Source organism: Lissotriton helveticus, chromosome 8, assembly GCF_964261635.1.
Source record: "Lissotriton helveticus chromosome 8, aLisHel1.1, whole genome shotgun sequence".
Lineage (NCBI taxonomy): Eukaryota > Metazoa > Chordata > Amphibia > Caudata > Salamandridae > Lissotriton > Lissotriton helveticus.
In genome coordinates, this window is record NC_136069.1 from 942,801,266 (window position 1) to 942,824,006 (window position 22,741).

Sequence of the window (22,741 nt, forward strand, 5' to 3'; positions counted from 1 at the left end):
ATGTAAAGCTCCAGATGTCCGCAAGCGCTGCAGTCAACCGCACAAACAAACAGGAACCAGCGAGACCCAAGTTCAGGTGCAAAGTTATTTTATTATTTTCAAACCCAGCACCAGTCCGCCACGACGCGTTTTGGCTAGAGATAGCCTTGTTCACATGACATCGTCACGAGGGCTGGCCACCCATTTAAAGTGCAAAGTCGCCATCACATGTTATAGAAATGGAAAAGTTACTATAGTATCATAACGTAACTCCCACACAGTTGAAATTGCAGCTTAAATGCTATTGGTATGCACAATATATCACATACAAAAACAATGTCAATATGCTTCTGTACACTTGTCTGTAAAATACATACTCAAACCCCAAGTTAATAAACCACTATAAAGTCACAAATTTCAAAAATTTCATATGTAAACATTAAATAACAAAAGTTAATCAGTATTTACTAAAAACCTCCAAATGACATATAAAAGTTAAAACTATAAATATTTACACTTAAAACCCTGTCCTAATGATGTAAATGACTCCTGGGTTTATATGAAATTAACCACACTGACAACTAAGTCAATGTATAGGGTATACTGTACAGATAATAAATGTGCAAAATTGCAAGATTTGTGCAAAGTATGTCTATATATCCAGATGGCAAGAAAGTGCTACCATATAAAGTGCAAAAATGTGAATAAATTCATTAAATGTGAATTAAAATTGATTATATTACAGTTCAGAAGGCGTCCAGGGTACATGATAAAACTCAATGTCCAATATAGCTACAGATAGGCATTGTAACTCAAGGTGTACATCTCTCAATGGACAGACAGTATTATAGATAGGTGTGTCAGTCCTCCCCAGTATTCAGGCCCTGTGGTGCCTTGGTATCCAGGAGAATAATGTAGCGCGTCTCTAATTTGCGCAACAGGGACTCTCTGTCTCCTCCTCTCCTCTGGGGAGGAACACAGTCTATCACATAATACGACAAGAGGGAAGCATCTTTCCCATGGCACTTATCAAAGTGCCTGGCCACTGGGTATGAGGGGTCAACGTTGCATATGGCTCGCAGATGCTGCAGAATGCGCTTGTGGACCTGAGGTCTCGTACTGCCCACATATCTTAGCCCACAAGGGCACTCTAAAACATAAACTGCGAATTCTGTCTTACAGTTGAGCTTGTGTCTAATGTTAATAGGGAATGGCGACAGTGGCGTTTTTACTTCTGTTTTGCTGACGCCATTTTTACAAGCCTTACAACTCGAACACCTCAAAAAACCCTTGCTCTCATTCAGCCAAGTTCCCGTTACCACCTCAGGGCTACTGGATACCAAGCTGTCTTTCATAGACCTCGCTTTACGGTAGGCTATACTGGGAAATTTAGGAATAACTGGACCCAGAATAGGATCTTCAGACAATAATGACCAGTTATCCTTAATGATTTTGTAGATGCTATTATGTTGGTTGCTATAACCCATAATCATCCTTATCACCTCTTGTGAACCCTTGACCCGTGGTTTCAAATTAATCACTCCTGAGCCCAGGAGTGATGTTCTGTCCATTCTGTTTGCCTTGAGAATTGCCACATCTATAGCTTCAGATTTATAGCCTCTAAGAAGAAAACGAGATTTACAATGAAGTTGTGCCAGCCGGCACTCTTCCTCACTGCTGCAGATCCTCCTGACACGGAGCATCTCCCCATATATATATATGTACATTATTTTTATACATTAATACAACTGAAAATACAAAAGAAATGTCATAATAAATTATCTTACTAAATACTCAAATAAAGATGTATTAAACATATAAAATCACAGACACTGCAATAAAATACATACAAAATAACACAAATGATATTGTATACAGCTGTATTTTCTAATTCAATATTTTTTACAACAATATCAAAAACAATGCTTAAAACTATATTCTTTCCTTTGATATTCCGGACGATTATATTTTTTACATCCCAATATTCTTGGCATGATATTTTTGTATCACAATATTTTTTATTTAAATTTTTGGCCAAACAACCCCTGTGAATGGGTGAATGAGCATTTTGTGATGCAACCTATCAGAACCTATCAAGCACACAAAAGGTAATGAGAGGAATACTTGCATTAAGTTTAAATATTAGCAGATGCTCATTGTAGCATGCCAGCTCATCGTTCTTTTGCCCAACTTGCCACTTCAGTTTAGACTCAGACATATGCAAATCAGTATTGACCCTACACTAATAGGAACAGTCCAGGCCGAACTGCCAGGTAGGTCCTCCTTGAACGGAAGCACAAGCATCACAAACTGTGTATTTTTTAACTTGCCACTACATTCTCTTGTGTTTCTTGGTTGGTTTCATCATGAGGGCTAAATGATAATAGCTTGTTTTTTTCATAACTGTCAAATCAAGATTTTTGTTCCTGCCTTAAATGACAGATGTTATTACAGTGACAGACCAGGGAAAGATCAGGACTGGACTGTTGTTGCCTCATTGACACTGAGTCATCTGTTCATCATAGGAGCAGAACAGTGGAAATTCGGGGGGGGGATGTTCTGGTATGTTGCAAATAAGGATCTTGTGTCACAGAAAACCAACATAGTACAGACGTTTTTGCATGTGGGATTAGATTTTATGTTGCTTCTCAGTTGGGAGCAAATACCTTTACAGGTTTAGACTAGCTTTCAGGACTACATGTCTCTCGACACAAAACAAAGTGACAATGCCAATAGGTCTGTCTTGTTTACCTTTTTTACTATAAAAAGTATGTTATTAATTTAATGAAAGAAAATAGTATGATGACATAGCACGTCATAGGTAGAGGCACCTTCCTCTAAAAAGCAGCACTGACAAAGACGAAAGTTATCATTTAAGATACCAAAGTAGTCCCACCATCGTACCCAGATCCTCTTATGCTTGTGGTGACAACCCCTGGCTTTGTATATAGATTCCTCAACACAAGCACACACTCTCACATGCAAACAGACTGAAGCACAAGGAACAAGCATTTTCGCTTTGTTAAATGCTTGTTTTTCTAGATGCGTCTGGTAATTAGCTAATAATGAGCAGGCCTGTGCAAATAGGATTATTGTTGAACCTTCCACATTTGTTTTGTGTATGTCATTGTTTTGTATTTTTTATATTTTGCTTTACTTACAGCTATAGTTGCCATCATTTGACCACTTTTCTTGGCTTTAGCCGGTGTAAAGATCAGTACAAATATGGACATTTATATATTTGCTTCGCACCCACTGATAAATTGTTTAGCACCACTAAATTAAAAGGATTGAATTATGAACATAATTATATGGCACCAAAAAAACATACGTTTGCCTTGTGATCTTTCTTACTGTGTAGTACTTAAGCAACCTGGATGAGACCCCTGCTTACCTTGGAGGTAGAGACAACTACTGGAGAAAATTATCCCTAAAAAACTTGTCCAGGACAACAATAATGTATGACATTGTAGATTATGCACAATCCGGCAAATTATCAAAGCGTCTTCAGGAGGAACTAACATTTCTACTTCTCAAGCCGCAAAATGAAGAGGCTCAGTATAAGCAGTTGGCTGCTGTCACCCGTGTCAGGTAAGAGTGACTACAGCATAAACATTATTTCTAGAGAAAAGTGTAGTTCAATTTTAAAACGTAATGACCCAATAAAAAAACAAAGTCCACTCCCGGTCAAACAATCTGCTTGATGATTTCAGAAATGTTATATATCATATGGTATTTTGTTCTGCCACTACAGAATTCTCGTACTTCTGCGGCGTTTCTTACACAGTGATAGTAATCGTTACATCACTGTGGAGTAATGTTAGATGCCAGTCTGGAATACATCAGGTATTATTTTGCATACATTTGTGTGGAATTGCTCAATGCAATGTATTCACGTGTATTATTTTTTTACTTTGCTTGGAAACTGATTCTTACATCCATTATATTAAAAAAGTCAATGCACACATAACTTTGTATATTTAGTATTTCTATATTTATTATATATAATGTTGAATCTGTAAATGCTTGATATTGGTTTTTCAAAATGTTTGTCTTTTATTTGTGTTTAAATAATGTTTGTGCATTGTTCATAATAATGTGCAAGTGTCTGTGTGAACTTACATGAAAATCTGTACATCCAGTATAGCACAGGTATACAATATCAGTGGCCATCATTTTACTATAAACAGCACTAGCCCCTAAAAACACACTAAGAATATCAAAAAAGGCACTTTATGTAGCTCAACTCACACACATCCAACACAGCACAGATATGTCATCTGTCTGCGTTTTTTACAGATGAATGGTAATCAGTCTTTAAAATGGAAAAACAGAAGTGCAGGTACCTTACATCAGCGTCCCTTCTTGTGAATGATTCATATCTCTCACAACCACCGGACGACTTGTGATACAAACAATACTCCTATCCTGAGACGTGCCTAAGACTGCCCCTCAACTTAATCGGAAGGGTGGCTCTCTATAAAATAGTGGTACTGTCCCACAACCTCTTTGTACTCCAGAACTATTTTTTCATGATTGCCTTCACATTCTTTAATGAGCTTTAGGCACTGATGTCACACTCTCCTACATCAAATACCCTTTACCCGTCTATATGAGTGGCCTAAGTGTTCTGTTCTCTGGCAGTACTACTGAGCAGCACAGATTGCCCAATTGGAGATTGGTTGTTTGGGGAGAGGCATCACTTTTGGTGGCGTCTAGTGTTGGCCATCCTTCAGATACTAGGGTCACTAGACCTGCTGCATGGGGAACCCCCACACTCACTTCAGAAGACTCCCCAGTGTTGTGCTGGTGGGCTTCCTTACTCATATTAAAAGGCTGGACAGACTTATTGACAAGACACCCCTGAGGGTGGGGAACTGGCTGAAACAAGTAGCACAACTGCTGGGCGTCTGTCAATACGATTACATTGACATCTTTCCTTTTGGAGGATGGATGAGACCATCACCATATCCTATTCTTCAAACAACTGGGGGAACGTTCCAGTTGCATAAATCCCAATTCCTTAAATATCTACGACTTTGCCACTCTCCAGACACCAACCTACCCCTCCTCGAAGCTCAGTCCGAATATAAATTGTTACAAAAAAAGTAATCATGGAACCAATAGACTGAAAGTGAATATTGAGCTCTTGCTGAACACCCTGTACCGAAAAGGTGTACAATAGACCTGGGAGAGTAATATTGGGGAGATGGAGGATGATGAGTGGCAGAAGGCCAAGATGGTGGTCAGAGTGTTGACCATTCCATCCAACTTATTCTTTACTCAATTTGACTGTTTCCATAGGATTTACTGTAGCCACAGTAGATTCTGGAGAATGGGTAGGGCATGAAATTCAAAGTGCACATGATGCGGTGCCCCAGATGGTTCCCTTTATCGTATGATTTGGACACGGTCCCCAGTGCAAATTAGCAATAGATTCACAAATCTCAGCAAACATTTTACATACCACTACAGTTATGGATCCCAATGTATAATTGTTGGGGATAATGGAGGTTTGGGTAGATTCTAGTTCACAGAGAACCTTAGATGTAGTTGGTTTCTTGGTAGTGAAGAGTGCATTGCAAAGAACAGGAGGAATGCAGAACCTCTGACCCTGCAAGAGTGGCCTAGATAAATAGATTACTGGGCCAAGGCGGAGAAGGTGGTCTATAAATAGAGGGGCTGTAAACGTAAACACAAGAGGGTTTGGGGTCCTTGGGCTTCAGGACAAACGAGCATCTAAGAATGAACTGACATTACATATTTTTATCTTTGTGTAACCCGGATAAAAGTTGCTGCTCAAAGATAATCCCTGCTGTGTTAGGTGCCACAGTTTATGGTTGTTCTGCTATGTTTTGCTGCTCTTCCTATTTTGAAAACAATAAAAAAAGATGTGTAAAAAAACATAGAAAGTTGAAACAGAACTTGCCCTGTGAATATTGTCCCTCTTGCCTTATTAGGTAGTCTGCCTGTTTCTGTCTTTCAAGAGTGTTATGGCCAATATTGTTCTACTCTCTTGATGTGCCAAAACAAATACCTTCTGCTCCCTTATGCCACTCTCAGTTTTTTAGATTGCTGCAAACCTGCCTTCACTCACCCGCCTGGAAGCCCTTCTTTGCATCATTAAGCTTCCCCCCCCCCCACCTCTTAAACAGAGTAAATCTTCTTTTCTCTTTTAACACAGCTCTGGCACCAACTCTTTGATTTTGTCTCTCCCTTCCACATTGAGGAGGGGCTCTTACATGATGACCTTAGAGAACCACTGGACCGGAAAAGATTGTAGTTTATACATTTCCTCAATGCCTGACAGAAGTTGATGAGTTCTTGAAAATCTCAAGTAAGGAAACAAAAAGATTTATTGTTTTTGAAGAGGCCTTGCATTAGGTGTGTCAAATACACCTTGTGATTCATATTTTCAAACCCTGTGCACTAGCATTTTATATGTTGAATCCATATTGGCTATCATCTAGACCCTTACCTTTTTTCCCCTCCACTATTTATTTTTAATCAAAAAAAACAAAATAACATGTTCACCACTCAAATTAATTTCATATTTCCCTATACTAACTCCCCCCTCCTTTTACTCACCCCATAAACTCCCCATAAAACCCAAAATAAAATTCCAGACCCTTCTCACTTTTACGCCTCCACTATTCTCTTTTAATCCAAGTAACAGACTAACATGTCAACTACTAACATGAATTGCCCGTTTCCCTATACTAATTACCACTAATCCTGTTTTGGTTCCTGAGTAGTGTGCTACTCATCGAAAAGCGCTTCAACACCTCATCAGGGGTAGCAAGTTCTATATAAATGCAAACCTTTTCCCTCTTCTATCCCTCCACTATCCTTCTCAATCCAAGTAACTGACTAACATATCCACCACTCAAACTACTTTCATATTTTACTATACTAAAAGTAACTGTCAACACACCAACTATTTAACATCCACATCACATAATTTTGTCCCCAGTTATCAAACTCAGAAGTATTCAATAGCACAGCTGTAGTACAGTTCTGCTGTAGTATGGTCAAGCCAACTTGCATCTCTCACTTACCCACATAGGTTCCCCCCTTGTGGTGCTTCTCACCTGCATGGAGATATCTCTGTCCTTTTGTCTTGTCATGTCTTTCCTGGCAGGCCATAAGGAAACCATACTGGTAAGAGGGTCAGTACAGGATTACCATTATACAGGAGCATCTCTTTTGTAATAGCTACGTCTAGGACAAACATCTGTGTATATGCAGCAATTTAGTTTATTCTAGTAATAGACTAAGAATCACAGAATTTAAGGATCACCCCCAACAGGAATGCGGATTCAATACAAGCACTATACATTTTTCTGTGCCAAAACTCATTCCTTGGATGGTGTTGCATAGTGATTATCTTTGTTTTGCAATAACCAAGCATGCTTGTTGATCTGATTACAGACAGTGTTTCATGAATCTGGTTGAAGGGTATTAGGCTTTGAAGTAGAGTTGACTAGTTGCTTATTGTTGAATTATTTTCTGGCAAATCCTGTTTGTTAAAACTTGCTTACTCTTCTTCCCAGTGCTTTATATTAAATAGCCCTCCTCCCCATGTGCACTTTTAGAATTGAACGTTGTAGTGATTTGAATATGAAAACCAAAACAGTTGGTACAGCGAATAGTGCTCAGGAGTTGATCTCACATCCTTTCATTATATATGAATGTTCTGCGTAGCAAGAAAGTGAAAACGGGTCTTCGCCCGGGACAGGGCACGGACACGGCCCTTATAGTGGTGGCAGAGGAGGCAAGGTGCATCTTAGATTCAGGGGGATCCGCAGTTGTGATCCCCCTGGATCTGAGTGCAGCGTTCGATACGGTGGACCATGTAATATTGGCCCACCGTCTCGCCAGATTGGGCATAACAGGATTAGCCCTGAGATGGCTTGAATCTTTTTTGAACAAGCGATCGTTTAAGATCTGGGAAAATCGTGTGCTGTCCAAATCAACCCCCCTCCAGTGTGGAGTGCCGCAGGGCTCGTCTTTGAGCCCTACCTTGTTTAATGTCTATATGGCCCCACTGGAGGAGGTGGTGGCCCCCTTTGGGATTAAATCAGTAACATAGGCAGACGACACCCAATTAGTCGTCTCATTAACCCAACAAGATGGATGTCTGGACAATCTCTCAGCCTGCCTTACCGGAATATTCTCCTGGATGACAGGCTCGCGGCTCAAGCTCAACGGAGCAAAAACGGAGATCATGCTCCTGGGCAACCAATTTACATCTCTCCCAAAAGCTTCCTGGCCTTCCTGTATGGGTGAGTTGCCCTCACCAAAAGAAAAAATCAAAAGCCTGGGGGTGTGGTTTGAGCCCGACCTAACATTCAGGACGCATGCTCAGAAAATCGCAGGCGTCTGCTTCGGCCTCCTTCGGGCAGTGAGGAAAGTCCTCCCCCTCCTGCCTTTTCAGTCCAGGAAACTACTGATCCAGGGATTAATTCTATCCAGACTGGACTATAGTAACGCCCTATTCGTAGCGGCGCCAGAAGCCACCATTAACATCTTGCAACGGGTACAGAACGCAGCAGCCAGGATGCTGTCTGGGGCTCCAAGAAGATCTTCGGCAAAACCAGCGCTAAGAGCTCTCCACTGGCTGCAGTCCGTGAAACAATTGTCTTTAAATCATTATGTATCACCCACAAGGCGCTCCAGGACAAAGGCCCCCCGGCGCTTAAGAGCCTGATTTGCCCCTATAAATCCTCCCGGGCTCTCCGGTCGGATGTGGAAAACCTAGCCATAGTCCCTAGAGTAAGGAAGACTCGCACAGGGGGACGTCGTTTCACGCTAAATGCGGCAAAAAACTGGAACATTCTTCCTAGGCACATTCGGACCGAACTCTGCTACCCTAAATTCCGGAAGTCTCTTAAAACTTTTCTGTTTCCCAAGTTCCTCTGAGAACGGTTTCTCGCTGAGTTTGTTTTCTGTTCTCTGTTGGGTTAGCGCTGGGACGCTCTAGGGCAGCCATGCGCTTTACAAATCAAATTTCATTTAATTTCATTTCATTTCAAAACAGCACAATAATCAACAATTGGAAAAGGGCCCCTACCCAATAAATCCTTGTTACCTACCCTTAATTCTGATCTGCTAGTAAAGCCATTCATTCTGCTATTTCATTCACAACAATATGCTCACCCTTCAAACCCTCTGAGAACTCCCTAGGCTGATGGTAGTTTGGGGCTCTGTAAATGTTTGCGCAGTGGGTTTCCTTGAAAGCTTATTTATTTCCAAGTGAAAGTATCCAGCACATAATGTATTTTCTCACATACAAGTAACAGTTCCCTTGAAATAGTCTTATGGTTTTTTCTACTCTTTAAGGTTTTTTCTACTTGCAAATCTTTTTGAGTCTCTTAAACACAAAAGCCTTCTCTTTAGACTGAAGATGTTTTCAAGATCTGTTGACTTCACAGTCCTTGTGGATTACATTACATCTTTTTTGGCCATCCATTTGTCAGTATGGAGCTTTCTGATGGATACTTCTAATTTCAAATTCCTAACCTTGTGAATACCCCCAGGCTCCAGACTGCATCTGAAAACGTTTCTCAGCAATTCCCTTGTGTTCCAATAGGTGGCATCATGCAGTTCTGTGTGGGGTTGATCCCACCCTGGAAATGATGTTGGGGCCATAATATAACGTCCACCTCCGAGCAATGACAAAAGCATTCTTTTTTTCTGTGCCTTCTGATGTGGATCCGGAGTTTGCTCCCTCGATTTCTGTCGTGTGACAGAAAATCTTTCCAAACATTTTTTCCACAGTGCAAGGGACATGCCTCCCCCTAAAACAATAGGTTTTAAACCCTGCAAGGATTGCCACAAACAGATATCAGTGATCGAGCCTCATGAGGTCTGTCTCAAGTGTCTGGGTTCCTTCCATAACTCGAAGTTGTGCAGTGAATGCGCTCGACTGAATCGGAAGGCAATCTGGGACCAGGAGGCCAAACTATATCTCGAGCACTACAGGAATGGTCGGAAGGTCCATTCCAGGTCAAAGTCAAGGACCTGAACGTGTTCTCGGTATCGAAGTTTTTCCCAAGACATCCATTCCAAATCCTCGGGTCAGTCCAAGAAGAAAAACACACAAGAAGACAAAACATAGCTCTCCTTCTTCCTGACATTCTTGCCAGGAGAAGTCGACTGGACTGTGCCTCTCAACTCCGTTCTGGGGTGGACGCCCGCTCAGAGTCCTTACACAGTGGCAAACACCCTGTCAATTCCACGTGTGTCGATGCTTGCAGTGGTACAGCTGACACCGGAGGGAGAGTCCATAGTCATTTTGGACTTAAAAGTGGATCTGCCGCGACCTCAATTGGAGTTGCACCCCCCTTGACCTCTTCCACAAGCTCATTCTGACTCTGGCACATTATCGATACCACACCGATGTTCAGACTGAGAGCCACACAGTCTAATGAGCACTTACAGACGCCTTATTTGGCAGCTGGGCTTAGTTATGATTTTGCCCTCTTGTCAACAGACAGCAATCGGGCTTTCCTGCTCCACCTCCCAACAGCGGAGAGTCTAGTGGTTCTAACCTTCACAAGTAGACTTAATCTAAATGCATTTACAATGACCCTGCTTGACAGAGAATCAAAATGCATGGATGCATTGTGAAAGTAAATGTTCTCCTCTGCCAGTCATGCCCTTAGGTCCGTAAGTTTGAGTTACCTCCTGGGATGTTACTAACACGTAATGTGAGACATGGTAAGTGATATCTTGTCAGCAGTCCCGGATGACCTTTGGGTCAACCTCCAACAGATAATTCAGGATGGCCAAGACACAGCATAGTATGTGATATGATCAGGCCTGGACACTACCTACTGTCTGGGCAGGGCAGTTAGTTCCAGCGTGGTGCTTCGGCACCAAGCATGACTACTATTTACGGGCTTCTCCAGTGATGTCCAGGCATCACTGATGGACTTGCCATTTGACATCATCCATCTCTCTGGAAACAAGGCAGACTCTGTACTAGAGCACTTCAAACAAACCAAAGACAATAGTCCACTCTCTAGACCTCGCACCGACGATATGCCAGTTTCCCCAAAAAATTCGCCCTTTTTGAGGCTTTGAGAGAGGCCTCCTGCAGTGGCAGCACCAGATTCAGCAGCAACAGACCTCCCAAGCCTCTCTAGGTGGAGGCCATGAATCCGGACAACAGCGTCCAGGCGCCCAGGAGCAATGAACTAACCAACCTCCCTCCCACCCCTTCACTTCAAATTTTAATTTGTCTTCAGCGGTGCACTGTTACCCATTTAGAGACCAGATACTTGATTATTGCCGCAGGTGGCAAAGCATCACATCTAACAGATTGGTGCTTCAAATTATCTATTACGCTTATGCCCTACCCTTCCTGTCCACCCCCCAAATATACCACCTACACCACAACAGCCTCTGTAGGACCACTTGTCCATTCTGCAGAAGGAAGTCCAGGCTCTCATGGACTGGGTAGCTGTAGAAAGGGGGCTGGCATCAGAGGTTGGGACTGACTGCTACTCATGTTACTTCCTGGTGCCAAAGAAGGATGGATGACTTCATCGTATTTTAGACCTTCACCTTCTGAAAATCTTCCCCAAGAAGGACAAGTTTAAGATGTTCACTCTGGCTATTCTGGCCCAAGGTCTGTCTACCCTAGATCCAAGAGACTGGATGGCGGCATTGGACTTGCAGGACGACTACTTTGACATCCCTGTCCTTCAGTCCCCCCATGCATTACATGAACTTTCAGGTAGGCCACACGAACTTTCAGTTCTCTGTGCTCCCCTTCAGCCTCATCAGGTTCCCTCAGGTGTTCACAAAAGTGATGATAGTTGTCCATCTTCTGAGGTTTGGAATACCAGACTTCCCATACCCTGGTGACTGTTTGCTGAAGGCGGCTTTGCCGCAAAATGTCTTGAAGCACCTGCAGACAATGGCCCCCCTATTGACATCTCTGGAATTCTCCATCAGTATGCTGAGGTCACACCTGACTTCTTCACAGAAGCTCCCCTTCATTGGATAGCTAGAAAACAACTACGGGTGGGCTCTAATCAGCAAGGCTGAGACAATTTACCAAGAAACAAAAAAAGGGGATGCCAGTGCTGATATGAGTAATTTAAACAAACAATGTACTAACCAGAACAAAAAATTCAAGAACTGGAATTGCTATTTAATAGCTTTTTATTTCAATATTTTTTAGAAAGATCAATTTCTGTTTTTTCAAATAATCAAAAAAACCTATTCACAAAGAAAGGACAAGTACAATTAGAAAAAACTAAATATTTGTCTTCAAACATTCGCTATTACACCCATATCACAGGCATTCAACAAACTTTCACACCATTCAGAAAAAGGACTATAGAAGCATACATTGTAATCTTAAAAAATATATACATTTGCAATTTCTACTTTACAAAAGAACATAAAGCCACATACTGCGAACAAAATGTTATAAGAGTAAACAAAATGATTTTTTCAAATGTACATTCATCTCAAGTTGTTTTTTAAACTTTAAAGGATTCTTCGTAATGTACAGACGGGATGGAAAAATTAATTAGATGACCAAGCCGTTTTCGCAGGTATGTTGTGGCAAAGAGCCTACGCGTTTCGAATCCCAATTGTTTTCTAAGGATTCTCTTCAGGGCCTCGAGTAGTATCAATAAGTGAAATACGCCAAGATGGTAGAAAGAGGTCGTGAATAGGACGCGGGGAAATCGTTTCTCTGTCGGCTGTTGTATTATTTGCAATATTCGAGTTCAGGACCGGGACGTCGTGGTCGCTACGGTCAAGGCGCTGCTATCTAAAGTCGGATTCCAGCCGCTACTGGCGGTCGGGCGGAAAACAAGCCCGCCGGTGTTCTTGTTCCGTTTATGTCACGGCGTGTTGAATCAAACGCCGGACTTATGCCATCCTTTAAATTCCGTAGTATAAATAGATTATCAGCTTGGAGACTCAGTTTAGACTGTCAGTGGCGCAGTGGCGATCATTAGATGACAAGTAAGAAGAAGTCAATCCGCTCGCGTTTCTGTTAGCACTACCTCTGGGTACATGCGTAAAGCTTTGCGCATGTCCCCAGAGGTAGTGCTAACAGAAACGCGAGCGGATTGACTTCTTCTTACTTGTCATCTAATGATCGCCACTGCGCCACTGACAGTCTAAACTGAGTCTCCAAGCTGATAATCTATTTATACTACGGAATTTAAAGGATGGCATAAGTCCGGCGTTTGATTCAACACGCCGTGACATAAACGGAACAAGAACACCGGCGGGCTTGTTTTCCGCCCGACCGCCAGTAGCGGCTGGAATCCGACTTTAGATAGCAGCGCCTTGACCGTAGCGACCACGACGTCCCGGTCCTGAACTCGAATATTCCAAATAATACAACAGCCGACAGAGAAACGATTTCCCCGCGTCCTATTCACGACCCCTTTCTACCATCTTGGCGTATTTCACTTATTGATACTACTCGAGGCCCTGAAGAGAATCCTTAGAAAACAATTGGGATTCGAAACGCGTAGGCTCTTTGCCACAACATACCTGCGAAAACGGCTTGGTCATCTAATTAATTTTTCCATCCCGTCTGTACATTACGAAGAATCCTTTAAAGTTTAAAAAACAACTTGAGATGAATGTACATTTGAAAAAATCATTTTGTTTACTCTTATAACATTTTGTTCGCAGTATGTGGCTTTATGTTCTTTTGTAAAGTAGAAATTGCAAATGTATATATTTTTTAAGATTACAATGTATGCTTCTATAGTCCTTTTTCTGAATGGTGTGAAAGTTTGTTGAATGCCTGTGATATGGGTGTAATAGCGAATGTTTGAAGACAAATATTTAGTTTTTTCTAATTGTACTTGTCCTTTCTTTGTGAATAGGTTTTTTTGATTATTTGAAAAAACAGAAATTGATCTTTCTAAAAAATATTGAAATAAAAAGCTATTAAATAGCAATTCCAGTTCTTGAATTTTTTGTTCTGGTTAGTACATTGTTTGTTTAAATTACTCATATCAGCACTGGCATCCCCTTCATTGGAGCCATCCTGGATACTGTGCTATTTTGAACGTTCCCTCCTCCTCAACAAGTCCTGGACATTTGGACATTGATCCTGGTACTTCAATCTTTGACCTGAATCACAGTGAGAGACTTTGTGGCCTCTTGGCCCCTGTCTCCTGCTAGTGACCACATCAGGTGGCGCATACAGGCTCAGTGGTCGGATCTGAAGTCTCAGGGGATCAGCACCAAGGAAATCTCTCAGATTTCAGCCGGGTTTCGAAAGAGACTGCAAAGACCTGCAGTGGTGGCTACTGGACCACAACTGCCTCAGTGGCAGACCCATCCCCTTACCTAACCCAGACCTAATAGTTGAACCAGAGGGATTGTTACTGGGTTGTGGAGGTCATCAGGAAGAGGTGGCGATCAGAGGTCTCTTGTCTCTGGCGGAAACCCGCCTCCACATCATTTTATTGTAGTGGCAGGCAATTCGCTTGTCGCTAAAGGTGTTCCTCCCATCCATCAAAGGGGAACGGGTGCAGGTTTTCAAGTACAACACCACCGCCACTTGGTACTGCAGCAAGCATGGCAGAGTAGGCTTGTGGTCCTGTGCCAAGAGGATCTGCACCTTTGGGACGGCTGAGTCAGCAGGCCATCTCCCTGATAGTACAACACCTGACTGTATTCTTGAAAGCCAGTGCGGACAAACTCAGTCTGCATCATCCTAGTGGCTCTAGATTGGGTTGGGAGAGTGTGAGACCCTGAACTTCTGGCCATGAGCATGTGCTCATCAATTGGGCTCTCTCTTCAAGAGGGCCTCCTGTCACAACAGCAGGGCAGGGCCCTACACCCAAACCTGCTCAACTTACCCTCTTGAAGATTAAGCAGCGACAATTGACAGCCTTTGTTGCCCCTTCTGAAGCAGCGAATGTCATTTTGGCAACCAGATGTCCCTCCACTAAAACCATCTCTACGGGACCCTGGGCGAAGTTTGTTGGTTGGTGTTTTCAGCATATCCAACCCTTACAAGCCCTGTTGTCTAATGTTCTTCTTTTCTTCCTATCACTAGCAAAGCAAGGCCATTGTGGGGCAACTGTTAATCTGTCCGTATCAGCCTTTTTACGATTGCCTCTTCAGCCATATGTGTTTAAATAATCTGTTGTGGTACTTTTTTCTAGAAGGGCAGACCCACATGTTCCGCCATAACCCTTTGTGATGCCCCAGTGGGATCTTAATCTGGTTCTAATATTCCTGAAAGTGCATCCAGCGCTTATGAACTTAAAAAAGCGTTAGCCCTGGCTGTATCATAGCGCTTTTAAAAATTAGTTTTAGCCACACTACAAGGCATATGTACTGCTATACATCAATGATACAAAACATTGCCAAAGCCAATAGCTCTCACAGGCAAAACCTATTAGCTTTGCCAATGCTTCTTGCCAGTGTGTTAAGGCATTTTGAGTTAAAAAGGATTAGTTAAATCAGATCTCTGGTAGGTATTTATAGGAATAAAACCTGCACCATTCAAGGGCTAGGGCAAGCTGGATCAAAACTACAGTACATGACTATCTGGGAACCTTTTGCCAGTACTGGAGCTGTCTCTATGGACTCCCCAGAATGCTTGTCATCAGCCCAGCCACCTTTCCCACGTCAATGTGTGACTAGCTGCTCCAGTTCAGGATTTTTCTTTGCATTCTGGAACTTGAAGTCTTGTTAATTCTGTTATAGAGCCAGGACTACAAGTTCCTGTATTCAAAGAAAAAAACATAACTGCAGCAGCTCATCACACATGGGCCTTGGAAACTAGGAAACTATCTGTCATTGTTTGACATGGGAGGAATGGGTAGTTCAGGGTAGAAGGGGCTTAATAAGACTGTTCATTCTCAACCTAGTTATATTATTTCAGGGAACTTTAATGCCAAAACTAACATTAACACTGACGCTTTGGGGATAGAGCGGTTAGACGGTAGCATGGCCGATCGTGATCATAGAGGTAAGGAACTTGGCTCATATACAGCAGCAGCGGACCTCATTAATAGAGTACAATTGTTTGAAGGGGGCAGACCTGTTATGCCTTCTTTCAGAGGAAATGGCCATGCCTCGACTATAGACTATATGTTTTCCACACGCAGTCTCTCTTCCTTTTTCTCCCACAGTATGGTTTTAGAAATGTATTGGAATGATCGCAATGCTTTAGGTGGTGTAGAGCACTTCCGGGTGAGTAGAGTAATGAAGACGAACAGGTTGTTATTGTCTATGAAATCCTCTCATGATGGCCACGAGCTTTGTTGGCACTTGAGGGGCCCAGGGGCCTTTCTTTGTTCTCTTTTGTGAAAGCATTTAGAGATCTTCTTCAATTGTTTGTCTGACAAGAGCGGTGAAGTTATGCTAGTTCCCTTTGGAGACCTATGTGTTTTTATCAAGGAAATTCTGATGAAGCCAGCCGGGAATACCCAGGAGCACCCAAGATGGCTTGATTAGATATTGTTCCCTAGCTTTGACTGCTACACCAAGAGTTCCATCAGTGGTTAGTGAAGAACACATGAGCTATAAACACACCCTAAAATGCAGGAGGGATGAACTGTCTTAAGAAATTGGGTAAGGCTGTAGGATGCTGCAACCAAAAAGAATAGTAAAATGTTTTGGGGCACAGTGAAAAGGTTCAGGCAAAGGGCCACCCCAACTAACACTTTGTGTTATAATATTTCCAGATATGAATGGGTTATCCATTATAAAACCATTTACCGGCCAAAGGAGATGGGGCACTTATTAAAGTTACTACTGAATACATTAGATTTCTACCTGAAACTGTGTTACTTTAACAGAAGTGGTGAAGGCAACCAGGCAAAGCCCAGGCAGGAAAGCTCATTGGCCAGATGGTGAACCCATGGATCTTATTAAATGCAATATCGTCCTATGCTCACTAACATGTTTAACAACTCACTGTGTGCTAACATTCCCCGCTCGACCGTACCACTGCAAAATGCTATCGGCCCATATCCTTGATAGATAGTTCAGTCAAGATTATTAGCAGAGTGTTTGTTCCTGCTTAAAACAATGAAAGAATTAACATATGATTTTGAGCCTGTGTCAATACAGGTTCCGTCCAAGGCTGGATAGTGTGGAACAGTGCTTGAACTTGCATTTTATTATTGGCAAGTCCACCATCGCAAATAGCTTTCCACCGTACCTGGCCTTTGTGGACTTCTCAACAGCCTTCGATATTGTTAACCATACGAAGCTTTAGTTGCTGTTGTTAGGTTTGGGTGTTGATGAGGCTCTGGTGAACTTCCTTTATATTCTGCATGAACACCTAGCTGCCCAAGTTTGCTTCGGTCCTTCAGGAGATTTGTCAGAGACTAGGGGTGCCTGGGTGTTTGTGTCAAGATTGCATTGTTGCTCCCTTAGTATTTATTATTTATATTAGTGACTTGAATTATTCTTTAGTCAGCACCACATGTGATGTCCTGAAGATCAGAAATTCAGCTATTCCTGAGTTACTTTACGCAGATGATATGGTGCTCATGGCTTGCACCACAAGAGCACCGTGTAGACTGGTGGAGTCTTTTGTGACCTTTATGAGCAAATTGAACTTAGGCATTCAGTTTGGTAAGTCCCATGTTATGGCATGTGGCCCAAGAAAAAATGATATTCCGTAGTTATAAGTTGGTAATCATTCCTTGAACAGAGTCAACAGTTTCCACTATCCTGCAGTAACATTTCACTCCTCTGGTTCCTGGCAGTCACAGATAAGCAATTCCTGCCTGAAGATAATTAATCTGCAGGGGCGATCTCCCTCAGTCTGCACGTAGGACTACACTTTCCCCATTGCTTACTATTTGAAAGCCTCAGTGTGTTCCGGCAGGTTGATATGGAGCAGGGGTTTGGGGGTATTCTGCAACAGAAAAAGATGATGGACGGAATGTTGAACATTGTCAAACATTCACCCCAGTCACAGATATGGGTTTAATACATCGTTATTTTGCTCACCACGCCACCCCAGTTCAGACATAGCCATATGCAAATCAGTCTTGACCCTGTGCCTCATGGGAACAGTCCAGACCGAACTGCCAGGCCATGTCGTCCCTGGACAGGAATCAAGCATCCTAGAACCGATTTCGGGCTTTCAGCCCTCATCAGCCAGGATAACTTGACTCCAGAGGCGTAGTGAGCACAGGACCCACGTCTGGGCATATCCTTCCCACTTAGGGTGAAAATGCAACACAAAAAGATGATGGACGGAATGTTGAACATTGTCAAACATTCACCCCCAGTCACAGATCTGGGTTTAATCCATCGTTATTTTGCTCACCACGCCACCCCAGTTCAGACATAACCATATGCAAATCAGTCTTGACCCTGTGCCTCATGGGAACAGTCCAGACCGAACTGCCAGGTCATGTCTTACCTGGACAGGAATCAAGCATCCTAGGACCGGTTTTGGGCTTTCAGTCCTCATCAGCCATTTCTACCTGGAGAACACATTTGAGAGTTGTGATAAGATGTGTAAGCATGCTGAATGAATGACGTTGGATGTGACATCAGTCGTCAGTCGTCAGTTGTGAGCAGTACCAGGAAGCTACGGAACACAACCTACGAGGGAAGCTAGAACCTCCTGTGGTCCGCCGGAGCCGTCTTTGAAGCCGTTTTGAGCCGGGAGCAAGAAGGGGTGCTTTGTGTGCTCTGTGCTCTGCTCGGTGCATCGCTCCGAACCACTCCCGAGTCTCAGTGCGGTCTCCCTCGCGTCCGCAGGCAAATGCGGTAAACATGGGAAAGGCCCTCGGTAGAAGCAGGGGCCGCGGGAGCATTCAGCATTTCAACATTAGGCATTCCGGCATTCCAGGAGCCGCGGGACCACTCAGGAGCCCGGGAACATCCCGGTAAAGGCGGGAATTGCAGCGAGGAGCATTCTGGTAGGAGCCTTCGGGTGACCAGGCACCAAGCAGAGGCAACAGTAGCAGCCAGGGTCAACCCAGGGGCGGCAGGAGCCGCAGGAGCCGCTGGGGCCAGTCCGGAGCCTGAACGGCAGAGGGATCAACAGAGGGACCATCTGGCAGAGCAATTAACAGTGACCTGGGGGGAATAGAAGGCAGCAGACAGTAAACCCAAGACCCCTGACCCTAGCAGTGGTGAGCAATCGGTCTCAGGTGTTGTGGGGGAATTATATGGGCCAAAAGGAGGAACGGCCACACAGTAAAGTAGACTTTGGTGCCGTAGGGGGGGTACTCACTCAAGAAGGGGACCAGGAGTTGGAACAGGACCTGGAGCAATTCTACCGCACTGCTGCATAAGCACTGCTGATTTGATTTTCATTTACAGGATGGGGGTGCCCTTACACCCTCCCGCATGACCCCTACTGATCTCCACTGCTAGACCCCGACGGCTGGTGCTCCCGGTACCTGCAGTGCCCGGGTGTTTGACACTTGAATATCACGCCGCCATTAAATCGCGCTGTGCTGCCTGTGATTGGTGTCGGGCGGTTCAGCAACATTGTCATATTGGTGTTAGAGCAGTCGTTGGCGGCCATACAAAATCTTGTGACTGGGTCTGCAGGGAAAAAAGTGCACACAGGCTGGGGAGGTGGAGAAAGATATAGTACGGGTTGGTCACGGGTGTTGGAGTGAACGAAGTAAGCGGTCCATCGGTACCAGTTAGCTGCCTTTCTTTTCGTCTGGTGCACACCAGGCTGAATTAGAGGTGAGCAGGAATAAGCCAGGTGCTAACTGCCTGTAAGGTGACCAGATTACCCTTACTAACAAAACAATTGAAAAATTGGGTGAACTTGTTATTGAGTACTTTATAATAACGACAGATAACGGTGGCGGAGTGCGACTACGAGGAAAATATTTAGTCATAAAGGTGACCATAAAGCGGAAGTATGCGTTCTGGTAAGGAGAGGACATCAGGACCAACAACAAAACGTACAAAGAAAATACAACAATCTAGGGTGTCAAAAAAGGTTAAATCAAATACCGTAGGGCTGAATCAGACTCTAATCTCTCCAATAGCACGGATGTTTGAGAAATCAGGTAAAATACCAGATAGATTTCACTTTATGAAGGACCCAACTGGAGTTTTGATGACAATGCGAAGAGATGTGGAAAATAATAAATTACAGACCCCCATCAAACCTACAAGCAGTGAAATAATCAATAAGCAGTCACACAAAATAGCATACAAAACGGAATGTGTAACTCGCAAAGTAAGATAATCGAACAAAAGAACAATGAATTCCAAATTACAGACCAAGATATATTGAACGGAACTAAATCTACTGGGACAACACATCAAGAAAAATCAAAAGAAATGTATATATCCGATTCAACAAGTGTGCCAGATGTAGTGATTAAGGACATAAATTGCTTTATAAATAAATCAGATTCTAACTCCTTTGAAGACAACCAACCATATCAGGAAGGCAGGATGGAACAAAATCATTTATTGATTCCTATAGAAGTAAATGTAGAAATCAAGAAAAGTTTTTTTTTAGCTCCTGAGGAAATATTGGATATACAATTGAGCTGCCATAGTGCTAAACCTGAGAGCGTCATCCAAAAAGATAATGACCATCACAAAATAAAACAAGACAATCAAATTGGGGAAGAAGAGGTAGGAAATAAAGAAATTAATGATTCTGACGCAAAAATAAATGATATCCTCAAGGCGGAGCACGCAAACTCCTCGGATAATAAATATCATAATGGCAAGACACCACTAAACAACCAAATGGGAATAAAACGTAAAGATACGGGGATAAGTTGGGATATTTTCTATCAAACTTCGACTCTCACACTTGAAGCATTACAATATCAATCCAATAAAATGGATATTCAAATTGATCTTCTAAAAATGATGGCAGAACACTGTTGCGGGGATTGATAATAAACTTGCTCAGCTTAATGGTTTGATAGTTAGTGCTCAGAAAGACAATGAAAAAATGATCACGGAATGCATCTACTTACCCATTTTTTGACAAACTAGCAACAATACCAGAGGTTTTGACTAGCATAATAGAAGATACTAAAAGGGATATTCAAAAGAAAAATGAGAACGTCTATGAAAAAGTCAATATGAAAAATATTAATACTATGGATAAGATTGAGAATGAAAATCTGACTGGGACGGAAATACTTGAGGGCCCAGAACTAACATCAATAATAAAGCCACAGACTAAACTCAATGTACAAGACGCAAAAATACAACTACCAGATCCACAATTATTGGACCAAATGAGGGATCAATCTAGTAGTAATGAAACAAAAGAAGAACAGAAATGTAAGGATCAGGACATTGATGGCTTCACCATGATGTCAAAACGCCAAAGGAAAACATTACGTAAAGCAAGGAAAAACGTAAACACCAAACACTGTTTTGCAATACAATCGGACGAGGAGCAGACAACAACTATAGATGTGACTGGATATGATATAGGAAAAAATATACTAAGAGGGGAAAATAAGCTTTCATCACTAACTCAGAATGGCAGAAACAAGTATTTTCCTATATTCGAGCAAAAACCAGCAAGTGAAAATATACCAGTAAAACGTGCTACAATAAATCAAATAGGGAAACCACCGAGGGAGGAAAGTAGAAGATTAGAAGAGCAGGTGGTCACTAGGACCGTAGTTAGCCCACCTCAAGCGAGAACGAGCAACCAAAAGGAGATGAAGAAGAAGATAGTGTCCCCATTATCTTGAGTTCTCAAATAAGGAAGGATAGGAGCCCTACTAAAACAACGCTAACAACTATTTTTCATCAAAATGAATATGCTGAGGAAAAAACAGTAATACATTCTAAACCAAATGCGAGTGTGGAAGTTAAAATGACTACAAAATTGCCAGATTGGGATCATCTGTTTATCGAAAACAGGGAAGGGGTAAAAAGAATTACTTATAAATCAAAGCAAGCCAAGGAAATTGATGCTTCTAATCACCACCTACCAAATGATAAAGTACAACTTATCTTTACACCAGAATTTGAGTCCAGAGGTAGGCACGATATACTAAATCGAGGGAATATACTCAGATTATGTAAGTCAATTCCACCCTTATCTAACATTGTAAGTGAGGATATCATCTCTATTGAATTTATGACAGGAAAACAAAGTCTCCAGGCTCCCACACTATTAACATTAAAATCTTCGACAATAGCCAATAGCCGAACAGATTCTGAGCGAGCAAATGACATTTAAAGCCTGGGGCATATTAATAACTAAACAAGTCCCAGAGGGTTATCCGACTCCGCTTATTATTGATGAAAATCCCTTACATCATGCAAAAATAGACAGACAGATAGTTCCGGTACTAAAAAATGCACGCGGTAGATCCCCTGAGAAAACAGAAGTGACAACACCGCAAAGGACATTAGAAAAACATTCAGAAATAAATGAAAAATGGATCACCATGGCATTACATAGTAATAGGAAACAATGAGCGGATAGATCTAAGTTCCCGTCTGTTAATACAAAAGAGACGGGACAAGTGAGAATGTGTTCGTGGAACATAAATGGATTGGGAACTAAGATTCATAACACACAAATAGATTCTATATTGAGCCCATGTCAGATTATTCTTTTACAGGAAACTTGGGAAACCAAACCATTTATGTTACACGGATACGCAGGTCACTTTGAATATGCGAATAAAACGGAGAGGTGTGGCTCACTGGTTAGAGGCGGCAGACCCGGAAGCAGAGAACGGCCCGGGACCAGGGTTCAATTCCTGACGCGGCAGGGTCGTGGACCAGGGTCAGCGGACTCGATAATTCTCGCCTCGGTGCC

General features: G+C 42.6%; 1 protein-coding gene across 1 annotated transcript in view; it reads left to right on the forward strand.

Annotated features, from left to right (window-relative positions):
• The window catches only part of C8HXorf58 (chromosome 8 CXorf58 homolog), a 959,020-nt gene that overhangs the window by 662,756 nt on the left and 273,523 nt on the right, over positions 1–22,741 (forward strand). The window contains exon 7 of the mRNA XM_078657786.1: positions 3,341–3,570. Coding sequence (XP_078513912.1) covers positions 3,341–3,570 — 230 coding nt within the window. The remainder of the gene's footprint in view (positions 1–3,340; positions 3,571–22,741) is intronic.